The sequence below is a fragment of the Macrobrachium nipponense genome, chromosome 3 (assembly GCF_015104395.2).
Source record: "Macrobrachium nipponense isolate FS-2020 chromosome 3, ASM1510439v2, whole genome shotgun sequence".
NCBI lineage: Eukaryota > Metazoa > Arthropoda > Malacostraca > Decapoda > Palaemonidae > Macrobrachium > Macrobrachium nipponense.
In genome coordinates, this window is record NC_087202.1 from 28,390,406 (window position 1) to 28,410,319 (window position 19,914).

Genomic DNA, 19,914 nt, shown 5'->3' on the forward strand with positions numbered 1-19,914 from the left:
TGAGAGCGTTTTCATATTAATACGATTTGGGAACGTGTTAGTATATTCATACCATTAATTATGAAAAATAAATAATAAAATAACTATATTATCAATAACATGCTATAGGGGAAAGCTCATGCTTGTGATGCCCATACTTGACCAAAAGGGGAAAGGTAAGACATCCTGGACATTCAGACACAGGATATTTCTTATTGACAGAATACTGTGCACTGCACCTAAAATTTTCAAAACTTTCAAGGAAAGAAATTTGTTGGGGGATTTGGTCGACAGGAGATGTAGCCAGTCGATAGCAGTGAAAGTGCTAAACGTGAACTGAGGAATCAAAACACCCGCTGGAATCCAAGGCAGTGAGTCCTCCCAGGTGAGGCTTTTAGTTAAAGCTGCGGAGCTGCCTAGTACGGACGCAGCCCAGCTCTGAGTGCTCGACGTCCTTCCAGAGAGAGACAGACAGACAGAGCCGTCCGGTGAACCTCAGCAACTCCTACACTGTTCACGAAGCGCGTCGAAACCTTGCTGTGATGCGATCTGCTGCTTCCTCTTTATGCAATTAACTTCTAACTAAAGAGAAAATTCTTTCATTTAGTTCGACGGTGAATTGATAAAATAACACTCGGTGATTTTGTGCGCCAGGAAATTTACCAGTGGAGATACTGTTTTGTGTTCAAAGAGTTTTCGCAAAAGGACGAACGATTTTCCAGGAGGCGAAGGAGAAGAAGGAGAAGGAAGTTCTAAGAGCTTCTCTAAAGAGAGAAGTTACTTCTATCTTAATCTTTCTTTCCTACTTGTTTCATAGCCTGGGGATGCACTAGCAGCAGCACTATGGCGAGACAGATGATGCTGAAGTTGCTACTATTGTCCTTGGGTAAGTATTTGTAAAATATCTGAAGCATTTGCCGCTGCTGTTCTGTATATATGTGCTATATTAACAAGAACGCTTTTTTAAATATTTACCTTCTCATGTAGACTGTGACAATAATAATACAAACATTGGAAATTGCTTTTGAAAATATATTCCTTGATATCCACAAATTCAGACTGACATAAACAGTAACAGACGAATTAGATTCTTACTAACACCTGCATGGTAAACAACTTAGATTAGATTAGCAATAACGTGTGATTGATGTGGTTACAATATTCTCGTCTTATCGAGAATGATTCTTGTATCAACTATACTCTCTCAAAGAGCTTTCGACAAAAATAAATAATAATAAATATAAATATAAAATCTGAATAAAAATAAACTGTAATGCAATAAAATCAAGAAGTTGCGTGCTCCAGTTATTAGCTGATTCACCGTAAAGTTAAATTTAGTCTAAGTATCTAAATTAATCGCCAAATTTCAAAGCACCAGTGAGTCAATTATATTAAAGAGGATGAAAGAATAAAGCAAGGAATGCAAACAACAGAAAATGAATGGCAAATTCCAGCAAGCCTTATGGCATGCAAGTATTAAGACTCTGCACAGTTTCTTGCTTGGATCAGTCTTCGTGACCAAGACGTGGAGAGATCGAAGCTATACATGTCATAAGGTTTGATCTTAGCAAATGAATTATTGTCGTTTAAGCCAAATCAGTGACTTACTTATCTTCTATAAAACTCTTCTTTCGTTTACCAAGAACGTCATCCAAATTCATTTTCAGTATGCTTACAATTCTTCAATCGCCTTTCCTATCTAGATGTGTAAGGTATTCATTTGTTGTGAATTAAACTTGTGAATTATATTTGCATATTTCTTGTGTTTCAAGTAAGTATTTAATAGTATATAAAAAGGAAAGCATAAACAGAACATACGAATAAAGAATTCATAAAGGAGGAAGTGGAGCCTGTCTCTCATCGTACGAGCGCAATTGCAGGCATGATTTAATATTTTCTTCATGGATTGCTTGCAAGTTACACATGCACATTTCATTTATATATATATATATATATATATATATATATATATATATATATATATATATATATACATATATACATATATATATAATATATATATATTATATATATATATATGTATGTATAATCATATTGCGTTCGTAACTAAACGAGCTTGCTCTGAAAAAAAAGAGAAAATCCTGAGTCTGCATCTTCTCTTTGTTGGTATGTAGAAAAACGCTAGGATTTCTTGTGCTCCTACAACTGCCAAATATGGAAAACCAAGCTGCCAACGTAGGCAGCGCTAATTTCGAATTTGATTTTCAGCTTTATAGCTTATAGGCAAATTACCTAAGCATGGAAGGATAAATGATCGTGTATGTATCATGTGCTTGGTACAAGCGCAATGCAGTTGCGAAATTACTTGACTGCCTACATTATATATGACTGAGTAGCCTCATTAGTGTAAATTATGAAGTACATGTACACACAGTAGAAACGTCTATATACAATTAACATGTTTACACATATGCGCAAAAACAGATGCACACACACACACACACACACATACACATATATATATATATATATATCTAATATTATATATATATATATATATATATTGTGTATATATATAATTATATATATATATATATATATGTATATATATAGTATATATATATAGATATATATATATATATATATATATATATATATATATATATATAGTGTGTGTATATATATATATATATATAATATATTATATATATTATATCTATATATATATATATCTATATATATATATATATATATATATATAATATATAATATATATATTATATATGTGTGTATATTATATATATATATATATATATAACACATATATATATATATAAATATGTATGTACACACACATAGTATATATATATATATATATATATATATATATATATATATATATATATATATACATACATACATACATACATACATACTGTAAGTAAGTACATGTAGACCAAGAGACGATCCACGTACATTCCATGCAGTGGTTACCCGAGTGACCTTTCCCCTGTGAGCTTCTAACATTTTCTCGCATGGTCACCCTTCCTGTTGCAACTTTAGCAGCCAGTGGAATTCTTTTGTACGCACGGGGAGCGTCTACAAAGGGCAAAAGTCAGTTATCAGTTGAACAATAACAAGCCATTTTTTTTCTTATGTATATTGCAGATTCATTTGCATTATATAAGCAACCGGTTACATAGTTTCACATATCAACTCATTCGTACTCTCGTAAGATTTAATTATTGTGACGCCAGTTTTAATAGTCACAAATCAATTAATCGTCAGATTTATGTACCTAGTTTTACTTGCTTGAACTAAATAAAATTCTAATCGTGCCACAACATTTTCATCTCGGTTTCCTTTCCATCACTCATATTTATCAAGATTTGTTACTTGGGTATTCACTGTTAATCAAAGATTGACGGATTAGCCAGGAAAGTATCACCCATCAACAACCACAGTATGATTACACAAGTCAGCCGACCGAAATAGTATAATAGATTATTGTTTCTCAAAAAGCTGAAATTGTTCCATTCTCCGGTTTCTACTTTGCTTTGGAAACATTCTTATTTACTTCATCGCTACTCAACATTAAGTTTATTTTCCGTTTTTCTATCTGCAAGAAATTGTATGAATATATATTCATTCACTTGTAAACATAAGACCTGAACTTTAAGAGGTGGTTTCGCTATGATCTATATATCCCCTAGGTAGAACTTTAACCATTATCTTTAAATAATCCTAATTCCCAACACTCTTAAACTTCGTACTATGACACTGCAGCGGTTTTAGTTGCATAGGACACGGAATTAAGGATCACTGACCTTCCATTCATTGCTAATATATCGTTCAATATCTGGATGAATTCAGCTTTCTTTTTTTCTTTCATTTGCTTGGGTCCATGCTGAGGACGCCGGTTACCCCGTAACTTTTCGCCCTCTCTCAATGCCATTTGCATAATATGAACATAAATCTCGAGAAGGTATCTTATGCATTGGTCATCCCTTCCTTCTATCCTTGCGAAGTAGAAAAACCACTCAGTAGTCTGCTCGAATATAAGCCTCGTCTAATGGGCTGCTACAATCTGAACCTTTTGCATTGGACAGGGTTATGCCTCCGCTTATCATAGCTCTTACAATGCAACTGTCTCTCGGCCATAAATAAAAGCAGGGAACTTTGCCTGGACAATCATTCTGTACTTTAACCTAACTGTAACCGCAAAGGACCATGCAACTAGTTGCGCGACGTAAAAGTCTGCTATCTATAAAAGAAAAATATTTTCCGAGCTCTTATTATGCTTTAATGTCAACAGACAGATAACTCTCTCTTTCCTCTCTCTCTCTTTCATGTTCCTTTAAAGGATAGCCGAACAAGCACGGTGTACAACAGTAATCTATACTTTAATATATATAAAATATACAAATGACAGTGAAGAGTTCGACACTGTCATAAACTACTACAAACGACATGGACCGGAGCCGAGTAAAATTTAATTCCTCGGATAGTGTGACAATTTGTAAAGTAATTATACAAAGACACTGCTTGCAGAATAGAAAGACCGCGAATGAATCAAGATCCACTGGCATATTCCTAGTGGTCCAACAACTCCTAACCAGTGTCCGGTTCGGTTCATCCCGTGGCTTCATAGAAAGTTCCTGACGTAAAAGTTACTCCCCATTTACCTACTCTGATCATTATTGATTCTGCCATAACCCTTATTATTATTATTATTATTATTATTATTATTATTATTATTATTATTATTATTATTATTATTATTATTATTATTATTATTATTATTATTATTATTATTATTATTATTATTATTATTATTAGTTTCTGAACATAAGTCTATAAAGGTCACCCTTGCCGTCGACCATTGTCCCAACATAATTATTTTGAACATTAAGATGTCAAAATGAGCTTTCAGTGTTATTCAAGAATTATACACTAATATTATTCACAATCATCAATAGAAGAAGAAGTTTTTATTCCCATTTCAACCTTTTTTCATTTCCAAACATTTAATGAAAAAAGAATTTACATGAAAGAACAAAACGCATATAATTAAAAAGGTGTATGGTTTACCCTGTTAGTCTGAACGGCCCCACGCCTATAGAGCGCATCGTAACAGCAATCACTTCCCTCTGGGGGTCATTAATCCCAAGCTTTCATTTATAGGCTCTCAGTTTCTTGTTGTTGACTTTTAAGGTCGCTCCCTGGGACTGATAACCAACAGCTTTCGGCAAATGTATTTTACTCTGAAAACCCAATTAGGGGTTTCGTGTGTTCATTTATGGTAGCTCTTTATTCTCCGCTTCTTTCAAATCAACACAATTCATGTCATCAGAACCCTTTTCTGTCATCATTTCTGATCGTCCTTCATAATTCAAAATCGCGCCCGGTCGATCGCTCAGCCATTTTCCTTTGCATCTCGACAGCGATTTATTTCGTTCCGCTTTTTTGACAACTCGCTTCGCTCATCCGGATCTGCCATCACCTCCTGCGCCTGCTGCCTTTCCTCCCACCTCCAACACGGCGTCTGGCTCGAAGAGTCCTCTGAGCACTGAAAAGTGAAAGCCTGGCGGGTCCTACATTTCTATTCCTGTGCGGCGTCGGGTGAGAGTATTCTCCGGTGGAATATCAGTGTGTGTTTTGGAGAAATTCCGAAAGGGAAACTTCTTTTCTCCTCTCAGACTCAAAAGGAAACTATTTCGTGAAACTGACGAGGGTTAAAGTTCTCATTCTTTGGGGAAACAAGTTGCCTTGGCGATGTTGCACGTCTAATGTCATAAATCCATTTCATAAACAGATTAATGAAACAAATAAAAAAAATTGCACAGAAAAAATTACTCACGACGTCACTGATAAAAAAAGGATATGTCAGCATTTACTATAATTATAGTTTGTCTTGAAAAAACCGAATATGTACACATAACTTATTAATCAAACTTTCTAATCACCATGTTTCCCAGATGGATTCTCCTTTAAATCTTATTAATCATAAAATCTGCAAATATGAGATCCTATTTCAAGACATTTTATGATATACATTTTTGTTTTAGTATTGCCTGGAGACAAAACTACAGTAGAGGGTCATGTCCTGAGGTATATTTCAGTTTAATAGCATCACCTACTATGTCCCTCCCTTAAGAATGAACAAACACAGTCATAAGAGTGACACCTATGGTTAAAATTTTCCATTAGCATCTTTACCTTTCCTCGTCTCAAGTCCATTCATTAAACTGTCATCATACATTTCTTTCACCAACAAGATAATGAATGAACAGTGAGCATCTTTCCTAAGTTTCTCCGAACCACCAAACTAAAGGATCCACTTTCTCTTTCGAAAATAAAGTTAAACGGTCCAGATACCTTCTACCACACTGAAGTCTTATGAGAAAGATTGCATTAAATGTAAAGCATGACTCCTCAACATTTCAAACGGGTTTCATTTTTTTCCTATTTCCGGATCGATCACCAGGAAATGAAGTATATAACTGACTCCACAGGCATCGATCTCTCTCTCTCTCTCTCTCTCTCTCTCTCTCTCTCTCTCTCTCTCTCTCTCTCTCTCCTCGGAATTATAAAAAAAAAAAAGAAAAATCACATTTAAGTCCGGGAAACATATAAATACTGAAGGGCTTTCATTGTATAATCCGCAGAGAAGCAAGAATTCTCTCAAATTTATGTTTGAATGACAAAACTGCATGACCGACGTTCTTAGTAGAGTAACACAACAGAAGTATATATAAAAAAAAGAAGTATGGAGTGAGGAAGAATGAAATTCCATAGATGGGTGTGTAGTCCAAGAAAGGCGGAGCAGCTCTAGGAGAAAGAGAGTGAGATAGAGAGAGAGAGAGAGAGAGAGAGAGAGAGATTCTGTCCCATATACGATTTTAAAAAATCGCTAGTAAAACTGACACACACAAAAAGTGACATAGATAAACAGATAGATTTGTTAACAAAACTGAGTGATAAAAAAGCAATATATATATATATATATATATATATATATATATATATATATAATATATTAAATCTATACATATATATACATTTGAGAAAGAAACAGAGAGAATGAGATGACATACGGTTCAAAATCATGAGAATGATAACGAAAAAGTCAGTACAACTGTATCCAAAATCAATGTACATATAGAGAGAGAGAGAGAGAGTTTCTCAATATAGACGAAACAGTTTTCCAAGGAGTCTTCATCATTCTTGCCCCGGAATGTTAACAACAGAAACTGGAAATCACACACACAACGAGTTCCGAGAGAGAGAGAACCTCGTAACCGCCTCATCACAGCCTAGAGCCGTGAATAACTCTCCGCCTGAGGCCGTCGTCAGTAATGCACACATTCGAAATTACGGGATCTCAAGGATATTCAAAGACTGGGGAATCGCAAGACCTTGATTTAGAAAATTTACTGTAACCGCAGACCTAGATGAAATATCTCTAGCCTTAAGCGTAATAAAAATTGTGTCATAAACATGATCTGCGAGTATTTGGGATGAAATGGTATTGACAGTTAATTCTTCTAGTATTCACGAACTCTATTCCTATCATTCCTATAAATATCTTTCTTCCATTCACACGAGTCTATATTAAGCATGAGTGTTCGCGCAAGAAATTTTTTGGGGGGTCTTCAACTCCTCAGGACTGACGAAACAATACTGACCTGACGAACAAAAGCATTTACTAAGTCGTGTTAAACGAACACCCTTGTAAAATGAAAACAGAGCTCAAGCCAAACTACCACCAGACCAGAAAACTCTCTTTTCCTAGGGGCTTCATCTTGGCTCACCTAATGTTGAAAAAAATAAAATAAAAATAAAGAGAGACTCAAGAGGCAAACAGGTCGAGAGGAAGAAGAGGAGGTGGGCGTGATGGGTCCAGGACAAAGAAATGATATACCGCTGGAAAGCGCTGGTTGGGGCATCTGGGCTGGCAGCAGTCTTCTTGCTGGACCGGCTCACTTTCTAACTCTCACTCTCGTATGTAGCTCTCGCCCTACTTCCGACTCTGATTAGACTTGAAAACACTCGCAGCTTCGTTCTGCCTTTGTTTGCTGCATCTCAAAACGTTCCGTATACAAGTGGCGATGATGAAAAAACTTTTACTGTACAGCAGTGCCTTGTTAACTCTGTAACAAGTTTGTTGTAATTTTCAACACATCTACATAGGCGCATATATATATATATATATATATATATATATATATATATATATATATATATATATATATATATATATATATTATACATAAATACGCAAGTGTATGGATTAGTAAATAAATCCAATATAATGCATACATCATGCAATCAGTATATTCACTTATATGCTAAGATGTATTAAATACATACATCCATCATATATATATGATATAATAGACACATGTTTATTTATCGAGCATTATTTAACAAGATAACTGAGCACGTTACCGAAAAAAAAAGCACCAGAATCTACGCATGATCACACAGGGTGAAAACATCTCCAGCCTCATTATTCCTCCCATTTTTCCGCCTCAGCATTTCCTCACTTTCCCAGGCAACCGTCAAGAACACAGACTTTAAAGCGACCTGTAAACCTTCACAAGGCTCATAAAGATTTTCATCTTCCACGGCGTTATGATAATAGATTCTGTAAATCTGTGGATCTGTGCACCTTGGGTTACAAGTTATTTCGAGTCTCACTTCCGTAATTAAAAAGGATACTGTTCTTCGTTGTATTTCAGGTGTTGTTAAACCACATGAAGACACTTATAAACCGCCCTTCTCGATTTTTTTGCATTCTCTTATAATATTTATGAAACTTTCCCTGCATTGCTTTACATGGGAAATGAAAGTATTAAACCCTTCAAAAAGTTATTTTACTTAACATCAAAGCTGTAGTACAACGGCACCCAAAGTAACATGTAAAAGAATGTCTGATGATCTATCACACAATCCAGCCGAATGGAGAACCATCTTCATATTTGGCAAGCGTTCTTCATTCCTTGCAGATCAGGCTTTCATCCTCCCTGACTCTCACTTACCCAGCCCGCAAACAACGTATCGCAGCCAGCGAGAGTATCTTATCAATATCCTCCCACATCCCTGGAGTGAAAGTGCCCGTGGCAGAGCCGGAAGGAAGGAAAGATTTGGGGGATCCCTCATTTCTCAAGATTTGCTAAAGAAAAATTGTTAGCGACTTCGAGACAATAGCAGAGTGAAGATATAAGAGCGAGCTTTGTTGCTGACGGGCAAACGAAACTGCTTTCCTCCTCAAAAGGAACCTTCAAATGATGACAAACGTAAACCACTTGAAAAGTGCGAGCTTTAACAGCAATCATATTCAATGAATACGCCTTTTAGGTCACTTTTAGGTCAATGCCAGCATTTGTTAATATGATATTAAAAAGGCAGTCTTATCCGTTCTTATATGATTCTCCTTACTGCAGCCTCATTCTTAAGTCCCTTACTCAAGGTCCTTTTATATGCAATTAAATGACATCTGCAAGATTATTAATTACAAAAACATTGATGTTTTTCAGCCTATGCGATATACACTTGTTTTGTGCAGTCAAATGCTTCAGGAATCACAGAAATGTCAATAACCTGTCAATTATACATTCTCTAGGAATCTTTGAAAGGAAACTATTACACCAGTATTTGAGTCATTCAATGACATTTCTCTTTAGTATAAGATTTTATAGGTAAACGACGAAGTTTCAGAACATATCAAAAGTCTGCATTAATATACAACAACAGCAAGTTACAAATAACTACATAAAAACTCAATCTAAATTCTGTACATTTGAGAAAATGACCATCTCTACTACTTCTACTAATCCTATAAGAAAATAATTCTGCCATATTTTGTTTCGATGATGATATTCGAAAAATTACTTCAGAAAACTTAAATGAATAACAAAAAACACGTCTAACATTGAACTTCAAGGATGAAATATAATCTCGTTGAAAAGGATTATGTGACTACATAAAAAGATACTCAACGCATGAATATATTCTTTGCGTTGTCTTTTGAAAATACTGCCTCCATCACATCTCAACATACACAAAATGTTTTAAAACTCCTTTTGACATAGTATATATAATATTCATATAAATTATATATGTATTATATTATATATATATATTATATATAATATATATATTATAATATATTGATATGTGCGTGTGTGGGTGTGTGTGTCTGTGTGGATGTGTACCCTACATGTTTTCGTTGCCAGCACCGGGCGTCAGAAAATTGAAACTCATTCGGTATCCAAGTTGTATGAATCGTGTCACATTTGTATAATGGTAACTATGTCTGTTCCAGAGTGTGTGCGTGTGAGGTCGTTGAGTTGTTTCCACAATTATTGTAAATTATTAAATTCATTCAATGCAATTATTTTAAAACATCATACACCCATCTTTATGGCAAATGGATTTCAATTAATATTTTTTGTTATAATTAAAACTGCCATATTTTACTATCAGAAGCTAAGAAAATCATAATAAAACTAAACTGTTATATCTTAATGTGTTAGTTCCCCTATCTAATTGAACTGTTAGCACAGCTGGTACACACGAAATGAGTTTCACATAAACCTTCAAAGTTAGATGAAATTTACTAACGGTATCAAAAGGTTATCGCAAAACTATAACACACAACATTTGGGCTACCATCAGCCCAATTAAGTGAATCTAAGATAAGAAAACCATTCTCTTTACTTACACTCTTAAGGAGAGACATAACCCATCAATAAACCAGATTTTCTAACCGCTAAAATCGTTGAGGGTTTCAAACACTCGCCTTGTGTCACCCCATATCCTTCTAATGTGGTTTGTCCGCTATTCAAGAAAGTCTCTTGGCCCCATAGGCGCGCTGTTATTAGTCGCCCTTCCCACCACTGAAGATAAAAAGCCCAGATAAACCCGAGACGGCTGACGGGGCTTTCCAAATGACATGAAAATTACTCTGCGGACGGCTGTAATCTTACTCGGACATCGAAGGACTCGAGTCGAGAAATGACGTACATGGAGGAGTTTTTGCTTTGTTCTGAATGATGTTGGAGAAGAGTCTTTAATGGTGTGGATACTAATCATTTGAATGAAATACGATTACTACAGCTGCAACAAAAACAGAAACAACCACAATAATAATAATAATAATAATAATAATAATAATAATAATAATAATAATAATAATAATAATAATAATAATAATAATAGTATAGTATAGTATAGTATAGTATATTTGTTTGTCCTTATTTGTTACAAATTCATAGTATAAACAGAAAATTCGCCGAAGCAATTTAATGCTTATATGGCGATACATAAGGCAAGTTTTACTGGTTTTTCATAAAAGTTATACAGACTTACAAGCTAAAACAGAGACATAAAAATACATGGGTCGAGCCTATTTTGACAAAGGGTTATAATACTAAGTAAGATATAATACTAAGTAAGACATTAAAATATACAAAAGAAGGCAAGTCCAGCTTGCAACACAAAAAGCATTCATACAAATGCCAATAAAATAACACACACGTCCAGCTTGTGTTCCAAGGAATAAAAAATACCTGGGTAACTAAAAGGAGTCTTTAAAAAGCACAGTTCAACACCACTTAAAATACCTACTGTTGTGCAAGTAACAGTCTTTTGTAATTTCTGAGAGAAACATAAAAGGAATCTTCTAAAAAGCTTTCTGTCCAAGTTCATTGTTAAGCCCAATCAGCTGATAGTGGAGGAATCTCCTTTCAACCTCCGTACGTATGATAGGTGTATGATAACCACGACCCCTAGTAGCATATTCATGGGAACTCAAGTTGGGGCGTACAAAGATCATAAAAGTAAGGCAGCTCACCCATAAGCAGTCTTCTCAAGAACTTGAATAAGCTTAGTTTATACAGGCTACTTATGTTTAGTATTTGCAAACGTGTATATAGTTCCGATGTGCCTATCACCGGTCTTCCATCCTCATACCCCTGACTCCCAGAACTTATTCTTAACAAGTTGTTGACACGTACCTTCAATCTCTTAAGCACAGTAACAGGTGCCGAGCCCCATATTAGTTTAAGCAATATGTCAGTCGGCACGAAAATCACGAGTACTAATAATTGCTCCAGTTATACGGCTGACATTAAGTGAGACATTGTTAATGTGTTTTGTATTGTCAAGGTATTAGTGATAGTCAAGCCTAGGTATTATAAGTCCGTTACCCATTCAATAATGCCACCAGCGAAAGATAGGGCGGGAAGTTCTTGGGGAGACCTGGTCAGGACAAACATCAACTTACTCTTACTAGTATTAGGAGTTAGCATATTTGCTTTTAAGTATACCTCAAGTTCATTAAACAAATTCCTAACTTTATTCATAAGCAACAGAAAAGCAGCATCATCCGCAAATAAAATTGTTTCGGCCTGCACTGCATTAGGTAGGTCATTTATAAATATATTAAAACAAAGAGGACCAAGTATAGACCCTTGAGGCACACCACATGTAATCACTTTAACATCAGAATCAACACCATTTACGCTTACAAACTGCCTTCTGTTAGCAATGTATGATCTTAGTATAGATGAAATTGGCCACGAAACCCATAATGCTGTAGTTTATCCAAAAGTATTTTGTGTGACACAGTGTCAAATGCCTTTCTCAAGTCAAGGAAGAAGCAGACACAGAAACTCTTCTCTTGATAAGCCTTTGTTGGCAATAGAGAGAAATTTAATAATGGCCTGTGTAGTACTTATCATTTCCCCTTAATGTATCCGTAACTTCATAGTCAGCACCATTTTATTACTATGGAGAGAGAGAGAGAGAGAGAGAGAGAGAGAGAGAGAGAGAGAGAACAAATGCTCAAAGGGCCATGAAAAAAAAAAGTATGACGTAAATGAAGATGCTATCCCCAACACTGCAGAGATCTCTAAACATAGATGGGTGCTGTGGAGTGACGCGAAGGACTCGCGCTCAAAGGAGACAATTATTTCCAGCATCTCCCAGTGAAGACCCTTCACACTTTTTAGGGATGACAATAAGATGGACACTCATACGAAGGAGAAAACAAAAAACGGTAATCACGATCATTTTATCGTGCAATACGTTGATCCCCTCATCTCATCGCTCAGCGCTGAAAACTGTTTGTATACATAGATGAGAGTGAGAGGGAGAAAATTTTGTCCGAAATACATTCAATATTATTTTTTTTAATATGAGAGAGAGAGAGAGAGAGAGAGAGAGAGAGAGAGGAGAGAGAGAGAGAGAGAGAGAGATTGTGTGCGTGTGTGAATACAAAGGCGTAGTTTTTCCAAGAGCCAGATGGTATCCTAAACCCAAGATAACAACATTACCAAGTTACGTTGCATGAAGGCTGCTCGTCACATTCGTGTAACTGGGGTCAAGATCACATACGTCTGGATGCCAGAATGTAAAATCTGTCTTCATAAGTAAGGACGCTAATCAGCAAACCTTGTTTTTATCTAGCTAACGTCCTTAGGAACTCATTTTCGCAATTAATGGGCCTTGAGGTGTGTTTATCAATGGGTGGTCGATGTTTCACCTCATTAGGGAGGTGCTGTGACTTACACAACACAAATCCTGTATCAATTTCATTTCAGTAAATATTTTCTTTGCGCTCATGATCATAGTTCTCTCTTTCTCTCTCTTGGTTAACCTTATATTGTATAGCCTTTAGCGTTTTTGTTTGCCCAAGAGTTACTGTAAACAAGCTCAAGGCGCGTAGTTTTTCTGAAGTAACCTCCAAACTCTCTCTCTCTCTCTCTCTCTCTCTCTCTCTCTCTCTCTCTCTCTCTCTTGTATGTCTGTATCAACGATCTGAGGACTGAGGAATGGTGGCACAGGTGAGCACGATAAGGTGGTTGTCTGCAATTCGTCACACATGATCTCTAATTCTAATGTTTGGGTACAAATCTGCAGCCTTTTTTTTTATATGGAAACCAGTTTAAAGGACTTTTACACACAACAATTTTCGACAATATAAGAAAATTGGTAGATGTTCAAATAAACTGTAAGGAAACTCGAATTCGACCAGTTCAGTTCCTAGTTAGTCATGTAAAACGCATTAATTTAAAGCTGGATTATTGAGACATTTTATAAAAGGATAAAGGTCATGAGGTGTTACATCAGAATCTTTGGATCACAACTTCATGATCCTCTCTCACTTTCCGTCAGACAGGAAACTCAAGTGGAGAGTATTAAACGCATCTTCAGTCCTTCAGACGCAGCCATGCATGATATTCGCATTACGATAACGGCTTTGAAATTGCCAATTTCATTTAAAAAACCGCGAAACGTCTTTGATATAAGATGAGGCTATCGAAGAAAGAGGGATTCCAAGGTCGAAGGTGCACAATATCGTTCAGTTCGTTTATCGCGACAGAAGTGAAATTTTAAGCAAGCCATGAATACTACTCCCTCTGTCGAGGGAACGAAACACGGACACAGAAAATCCTCTCACTCTGGAACCTTGAACAAAATGAACTTTGAAAATTCACTGTTATTAAGTACAGCAACCGCATGGCAACAAGTGAAACCGTTCCTTCGCGTAATGACATATTTGCTCTTCAAGTATCTAAAACTTCTTACCTTCATGCGAGACATTATATCACATTAGAACACCAATTTGCCATATTCATACACTTTGATACAGCTATAGTTATGAATACAAATATTCATTCACTGATGTTATCTTGTAAGCACCTGGATATTTGCTTATTATATTTAAAATGACGTCTGCACACAAATAATTATAGTGTTGCTGTTTTTAAAAGCAATCTAGATTATGTCTATTGATCTATGACTGTACTTGACATTTCTTTCTATCGCCGTAAAAACTGTCTTCGGTTTATCTATCTATCTATCTATCTGTCTATCTATATATACATATATATGTATATATATACACACAAATACACGTAACCAAACATTCCTCCACATCAAATACGAAAAATCTTTGCAAAGATTATAAACATTTATGTTTCAAAAAACGCATAAGAGCACAATAAAGAAAAAGAAAAAAAACGACCTCAGCCCATAAGCTCACAAAAGATCACAAAGATTTACCTAGCACCAACGTCATCGATAAGCGCAGAGCAAGAGTGCAATGGATAAACGTGAGAGACAGTGGAAACTCGATAAAGGGAGGAGCAGCGAGGAAATAAGAGACGCAACAACATCGTAAAACGAAGTATCTAAAGTTATCAGGGTAATTTCCTTTACATCTAAACCAGTTTGTGGTGGCTCTCCTCCAATGTTAGCTGTGCATAAAAAGTAGATCTGGGTTTTTTTGTCCTCAGCGAATTAATAATATGAGCTCGTTCTGTCGACCTTTATTTTAATTTTCTCGAAGCCATTGCAGAAGTTGCTGGAGTTGGGAAGAGGGGGGGGGGGGGGCGGGGGGTTAAAGGGCGGGGCTCTTGGGGGTCATTCCAGCTTCAGGAATGGAGAGACGCGAGGGAAGAGTTGTGCTCTTTTACAACTTCACGGTCCCCATCATCCGAGAATAGCCTCTTCTCTCTCTGAAACTCTCTCCACTCCTACTTTCTTTTTTTGCTCGAACCATACCACTGTATGAAAGTTGTCAGTTCAGTTTGCAAATATCCTCAAATAACTGTAACTTGAATAACTTACAAGCCTTATTTTTGTCTATTCCTCGATGCCTTGAAAACAGTACTTTTAATGTAGGTTTACAAAACATACTTCGAGAGAGAGAGAGAGAGAGAGAGAGAGAGAGAGAGAGAGAGAGAGAGAGAGAGAGAGAACACTCACAGCAGTTAACAAACACGTATCAAAGATGAAGTATATTGCAATACACGGCAGTCTTAAAACAAAGACCTTTACGAATGTGGAAAAAAAGGGAATGAAAGAAACACCAGGTAAGAATGAAGACGTTAGTCATGACGAAAAGAGGAAATGAAACAGCATCCATGAGGAAGTCAGTCTTAGCAGTCAGGGGCTGCTGAAGGAAAACTTGTTAAGAATGACGGAAAAGGAACTCTTTATTGGAACACGCATAACTACCGCATGTGTAAATGTAATTTAATCAATTACATTACAATAAGCACCGACGTAATTGAAGTATTTTCATCTATAATTTTGCCTGCTGGAACTCATAACATGCAATTAGTCAATTCCAAATCTAATGGCGTTATTAATGAAAATGGCAACCCGTTTTGATCCTTAAGGAGAGTTATTTTGACCCTGGCAAGCAGGAAAGTGAATAGTAAATAGTGAGACGAAAATTACATTAAAACATGATGGAACTGCGACTTCATATTTTATAAACATGATATGCCAATTATAATTTCTTCTCGTTAAAGGAAACGCCATAGAATACCAAGCAGCAGCGTCAATAATTATTAAAAATTTCGCATTATGTAACTAGCAGACGATCGAATTGCGCTTATATAAGAATCCACGCTACGATCTCTGATATATCGTTAAATATTAATGCGCAATGCCATAATGAATTTGGTTCGTTACGTAGTTATTTGTGTGAAGTCTGAAGGTAAAAATTCATTTTGACATAAAAACGTAAGACAGAACAATTCCTTTTCACGGATTAAATAACTGTACTGGTCATTTCAAATTTCAAGACTGGATTAGATTCATACCAAAAAGGGACCCATCTCGTCCACTATGATGATCAGCTTCACACACACTTGGAATGCATCGGTCAAATATCACCCGATTGACAAATGCCTCCCATCATCCCAAGATAGGAACAGGATGATATTTATGCACATTAAGAGGAATTACCTTGTCTGCCTAGACAGAGTCCAGTTGCTGCTGCCCAACGGGTCTGGCCTATAAATTAAAACTTGCACGATGACAGACACTCAGACGTACATACGAAGGAACGCATTCATGTCAATGCATAATGTATTTTCTCAATAAAGACGCACAGTATAGTTATGGTACTATCAAGGTTTTCATTTTGCTCTAGTCAATTCATAAATGTACTACCGTAAACGTATCACCTACAAGACCCGAGCTAGGGCAGAATGAAAAAAATCAATACCTATAAAGGATGGACTCTCAGGTTGGAAAGTCAAGAGTAGGCAGCAGAAATAAGCCCCAACCAGACGGAACTTTCTTAGCCAGAAGCAAACGAGCCATGAAAGAGTTTACAACGCCCTGATAACTGTGGACAGGCCGACGAATGGTCTCTCTTGAGGCTTTCAACATTAGAGCCACCAGGAAAACCCAACACATCACCACAATTAATTCGGGGAATATTACGTCTTTGCTCTTCAAAATAACATAATTTGTTTTTCTTTATTGGGGACAAACAGGAAAAACTCAACTTTCAAAACTTGCCACTGAATTATGGGCATGCGTCAAAAATTCAGTGTTTTGTCGGGGAACAAAAGATCATTCCACTAAATGGATTCTTTCTTCCTTCTTGTATTACGTCTTTAAAATAACTTTTTGTAGGGCTGTATATAAAGGCTGCATTTGCAGGAAAGAAGGTATAAAAATGCACAATGGACATCACATAAGAGCGTAGAAGTCTTAACTGTTATGTTAATACGCATGAGCGAGAACTTCTTCATCAAAAGCAGACTTTCATCTCAGTACGCCGCTCAGGTATAGTATACTGGCAGACCGAATGCGGGTCGATAAGAGCAAGGCTTCTAAAAATAAACCCGGATGATGCTAAGCTGCGTTTCTTGGCTGTCATCACCCCGACAGCTATTTCAACAGAGGCATAACCGAATGCACCTCTTACGCCAAGAACAAACACGTGGTTACGTCAATAGACCAAGTAACAGTTTTGTTCGCTTGCACATGGCTGAGAGTGGACTGTTACGAAGTGAAGTAATTGCATGTGTTGAAAAATAGAAATGCAATTGCAACAGTGCAAGATCAGTTTAGCATATGTCATAGTCTTAAGGTGTCGTATTTAAAATGCTTGTTAAAATAATCAGAAAATATAAAATTGAATTTTCAAAGTGAAGAAGAGAGCATTGAGGACTAGTTAAAGTAGTAGAACTGGAAACGAGGGCTCAAAAGATTTGTTCACCTATGGCAAGTGAAAAATAATGACATTGGCACTATTGCCAAATTTTATCTCGTAATACAATAGGAACAGATAGAAAAAAATTAATCATTCTCATACTTGTTTCATTATAACTTGAATCATGGATACGTATCAATGAGCTGGATAAAAAAACTGTTAAATCATAATCATTGGAGTCTCCATTGCAACTGAAGAAAATCGTACAACACATTTTTGCTTCTACGGTTTGGTTCTAACCCAGCTTGTTGAATACACTAAAGCTCTTGGCATTTAGTCCATCCACAATTATTTTAGGTGCAATGCGCCATCTTTGAACAGGAAACGAAACGACAATTTCATGGCAAAAGAACTCTTAAATAATGGTAAAACAAAATTGCGCTGCCATAGACGTTCACAATATGGTAACAACAATTCGCAGTCACAGTTCCAAAATTGTTTAAGGGAAAAGAAAATGTAATCATAACTTAAACTTTTCCCACTTTAACCGGTAAGAGAAATCGTGTGAGAGCTTCATCGATACCAAACTGTGTCCTCTTCGAGAGAAACAAGGTATCAGGAAGCCTAACAAAAACTTTATTCCTTCCGTCCACCTATCAGGTTTCTTTAATTTGTCATAATTCGTAATTTCTTTGTAATAACTGTCCATGACTGCTGTGAATAAATACATCTTGGATATCTTCTTCAATGCCTCTTTTGGTATACAACTCATTCCAGTTCCTGAGGCAACAAGGACAATCCAATAAAGAACCGTGTGTTCGAACATTTTGATTTTATATGCTTGAAGATGATTTATGTCAAAATATACTTTATACTCAATTCATGCTTTAACAGGTAGCCAATGAAGCTCAATTAAGGAAGTAGCACTATCATGTGGAAGTTGTCCATTACCAGATTGGCTGCCTTGCTCAATGAGCCTGTAATATTCATTACAAAAACTGTTAGACCATCGTGGGGCCAATAACAGAATTCTTTAAAAATGCCTTTTTTCTCAGGACGTTCGCGAGTTTTGAGTTCGAAGTCAAACCATATAAAACAGTGACGCAAAAACAGAGCTACTACTTATAGACACGCCTTTAAGAGACACGTACGTCCCAGCAAAGGAATGGTAGCCCTGCAGGAGATATACCTCGAGACCCAAATCTGTTAACCGGTTCTCTACTAAAAGAAATATCCTAGCGGGACCTATCGTTACATAACGGGACCTGGAGACTTCGTTGGAAAACTCATGTCCCTCCTGGGGATCACTGGAGTCGATATGTCTTGCTGGAAATAAATTAAAAGGAATTATCTCTTCTCAGTCTGAAAACTCCGTTCAAATAAATGACCGGAATAAATTTAAAACGGTTTGCAACATGACATCTTCTTTTGATACCGAAATCAAGTACTCTATTCGATGTTAAAGGATAAAATAAAGTAATTAAAATAAAATGTAATCTCGAGAACCCAAAGCTGCTTCGCTCAATACGACGTGCTCAAAATACAAAATATGCAGTCCCACAAGGGTGGATCAAGTTCAACCTGGCAAGAGTAAATACTACATGATGTTGGTTAGACAGAGCAATTAAATAACTGCCAGGTCACAAGCAATAACTGGGAAAACTTATAAACGTATACGATACGCAAAAAGGATTCTAAAGATGTCATCAGATACGTGGAACTTTACCCTCTCACCAACCTGTGCAGTACTACAGCCCAGCACTGGGGAGGATGAGCTATTTCTAGTTTTATGATATACACAGATTAAATGTAGGGTGCAAAGGGATGTCGGGTGTAAAAAAAAAAAAATCAAAACTACCAAATACCTGAAATGGTTACAACACTTCAATCTAAAATAAACAAAATGCCAAAATCAATAAAAGCCCTAGAAATTCCTGCTCGCAAAGCTTAGCAGCTAGCTATGACAGTGCGATCAACGCCATTCTGCTTCCGAAATGGACAAG

At 36.3% G+C, this 19,914-nt stretch overlaps 1 protein-coding gene across 2 annotated transcripts in view; it reads left to right on the forward strand.

Annotated features, from left to right (window-relative positions):
- The first annotated feature begins 368 nt into the window (after positions 1-368).
- The window catches only part of LOC135221676 (mucin-2-like), a 101,157-nt gene continuing 81,611 nt past the window's right edge, over positions 369-19,914 (forward strand). For both annotated transcript variants that reach the window (XM_064259402.1, XM_064259403.1), the window contains exon 1: positions 369-865. In XM_064259402.1, coding sequence (XP_064115472.1) covers positions 823-865 — 43 coding nt within the window. In that variant the 5' untranslated portion in view covers positions 369-822. The remainder of the gene's footprint in view (positions 866-19,914) is intronic.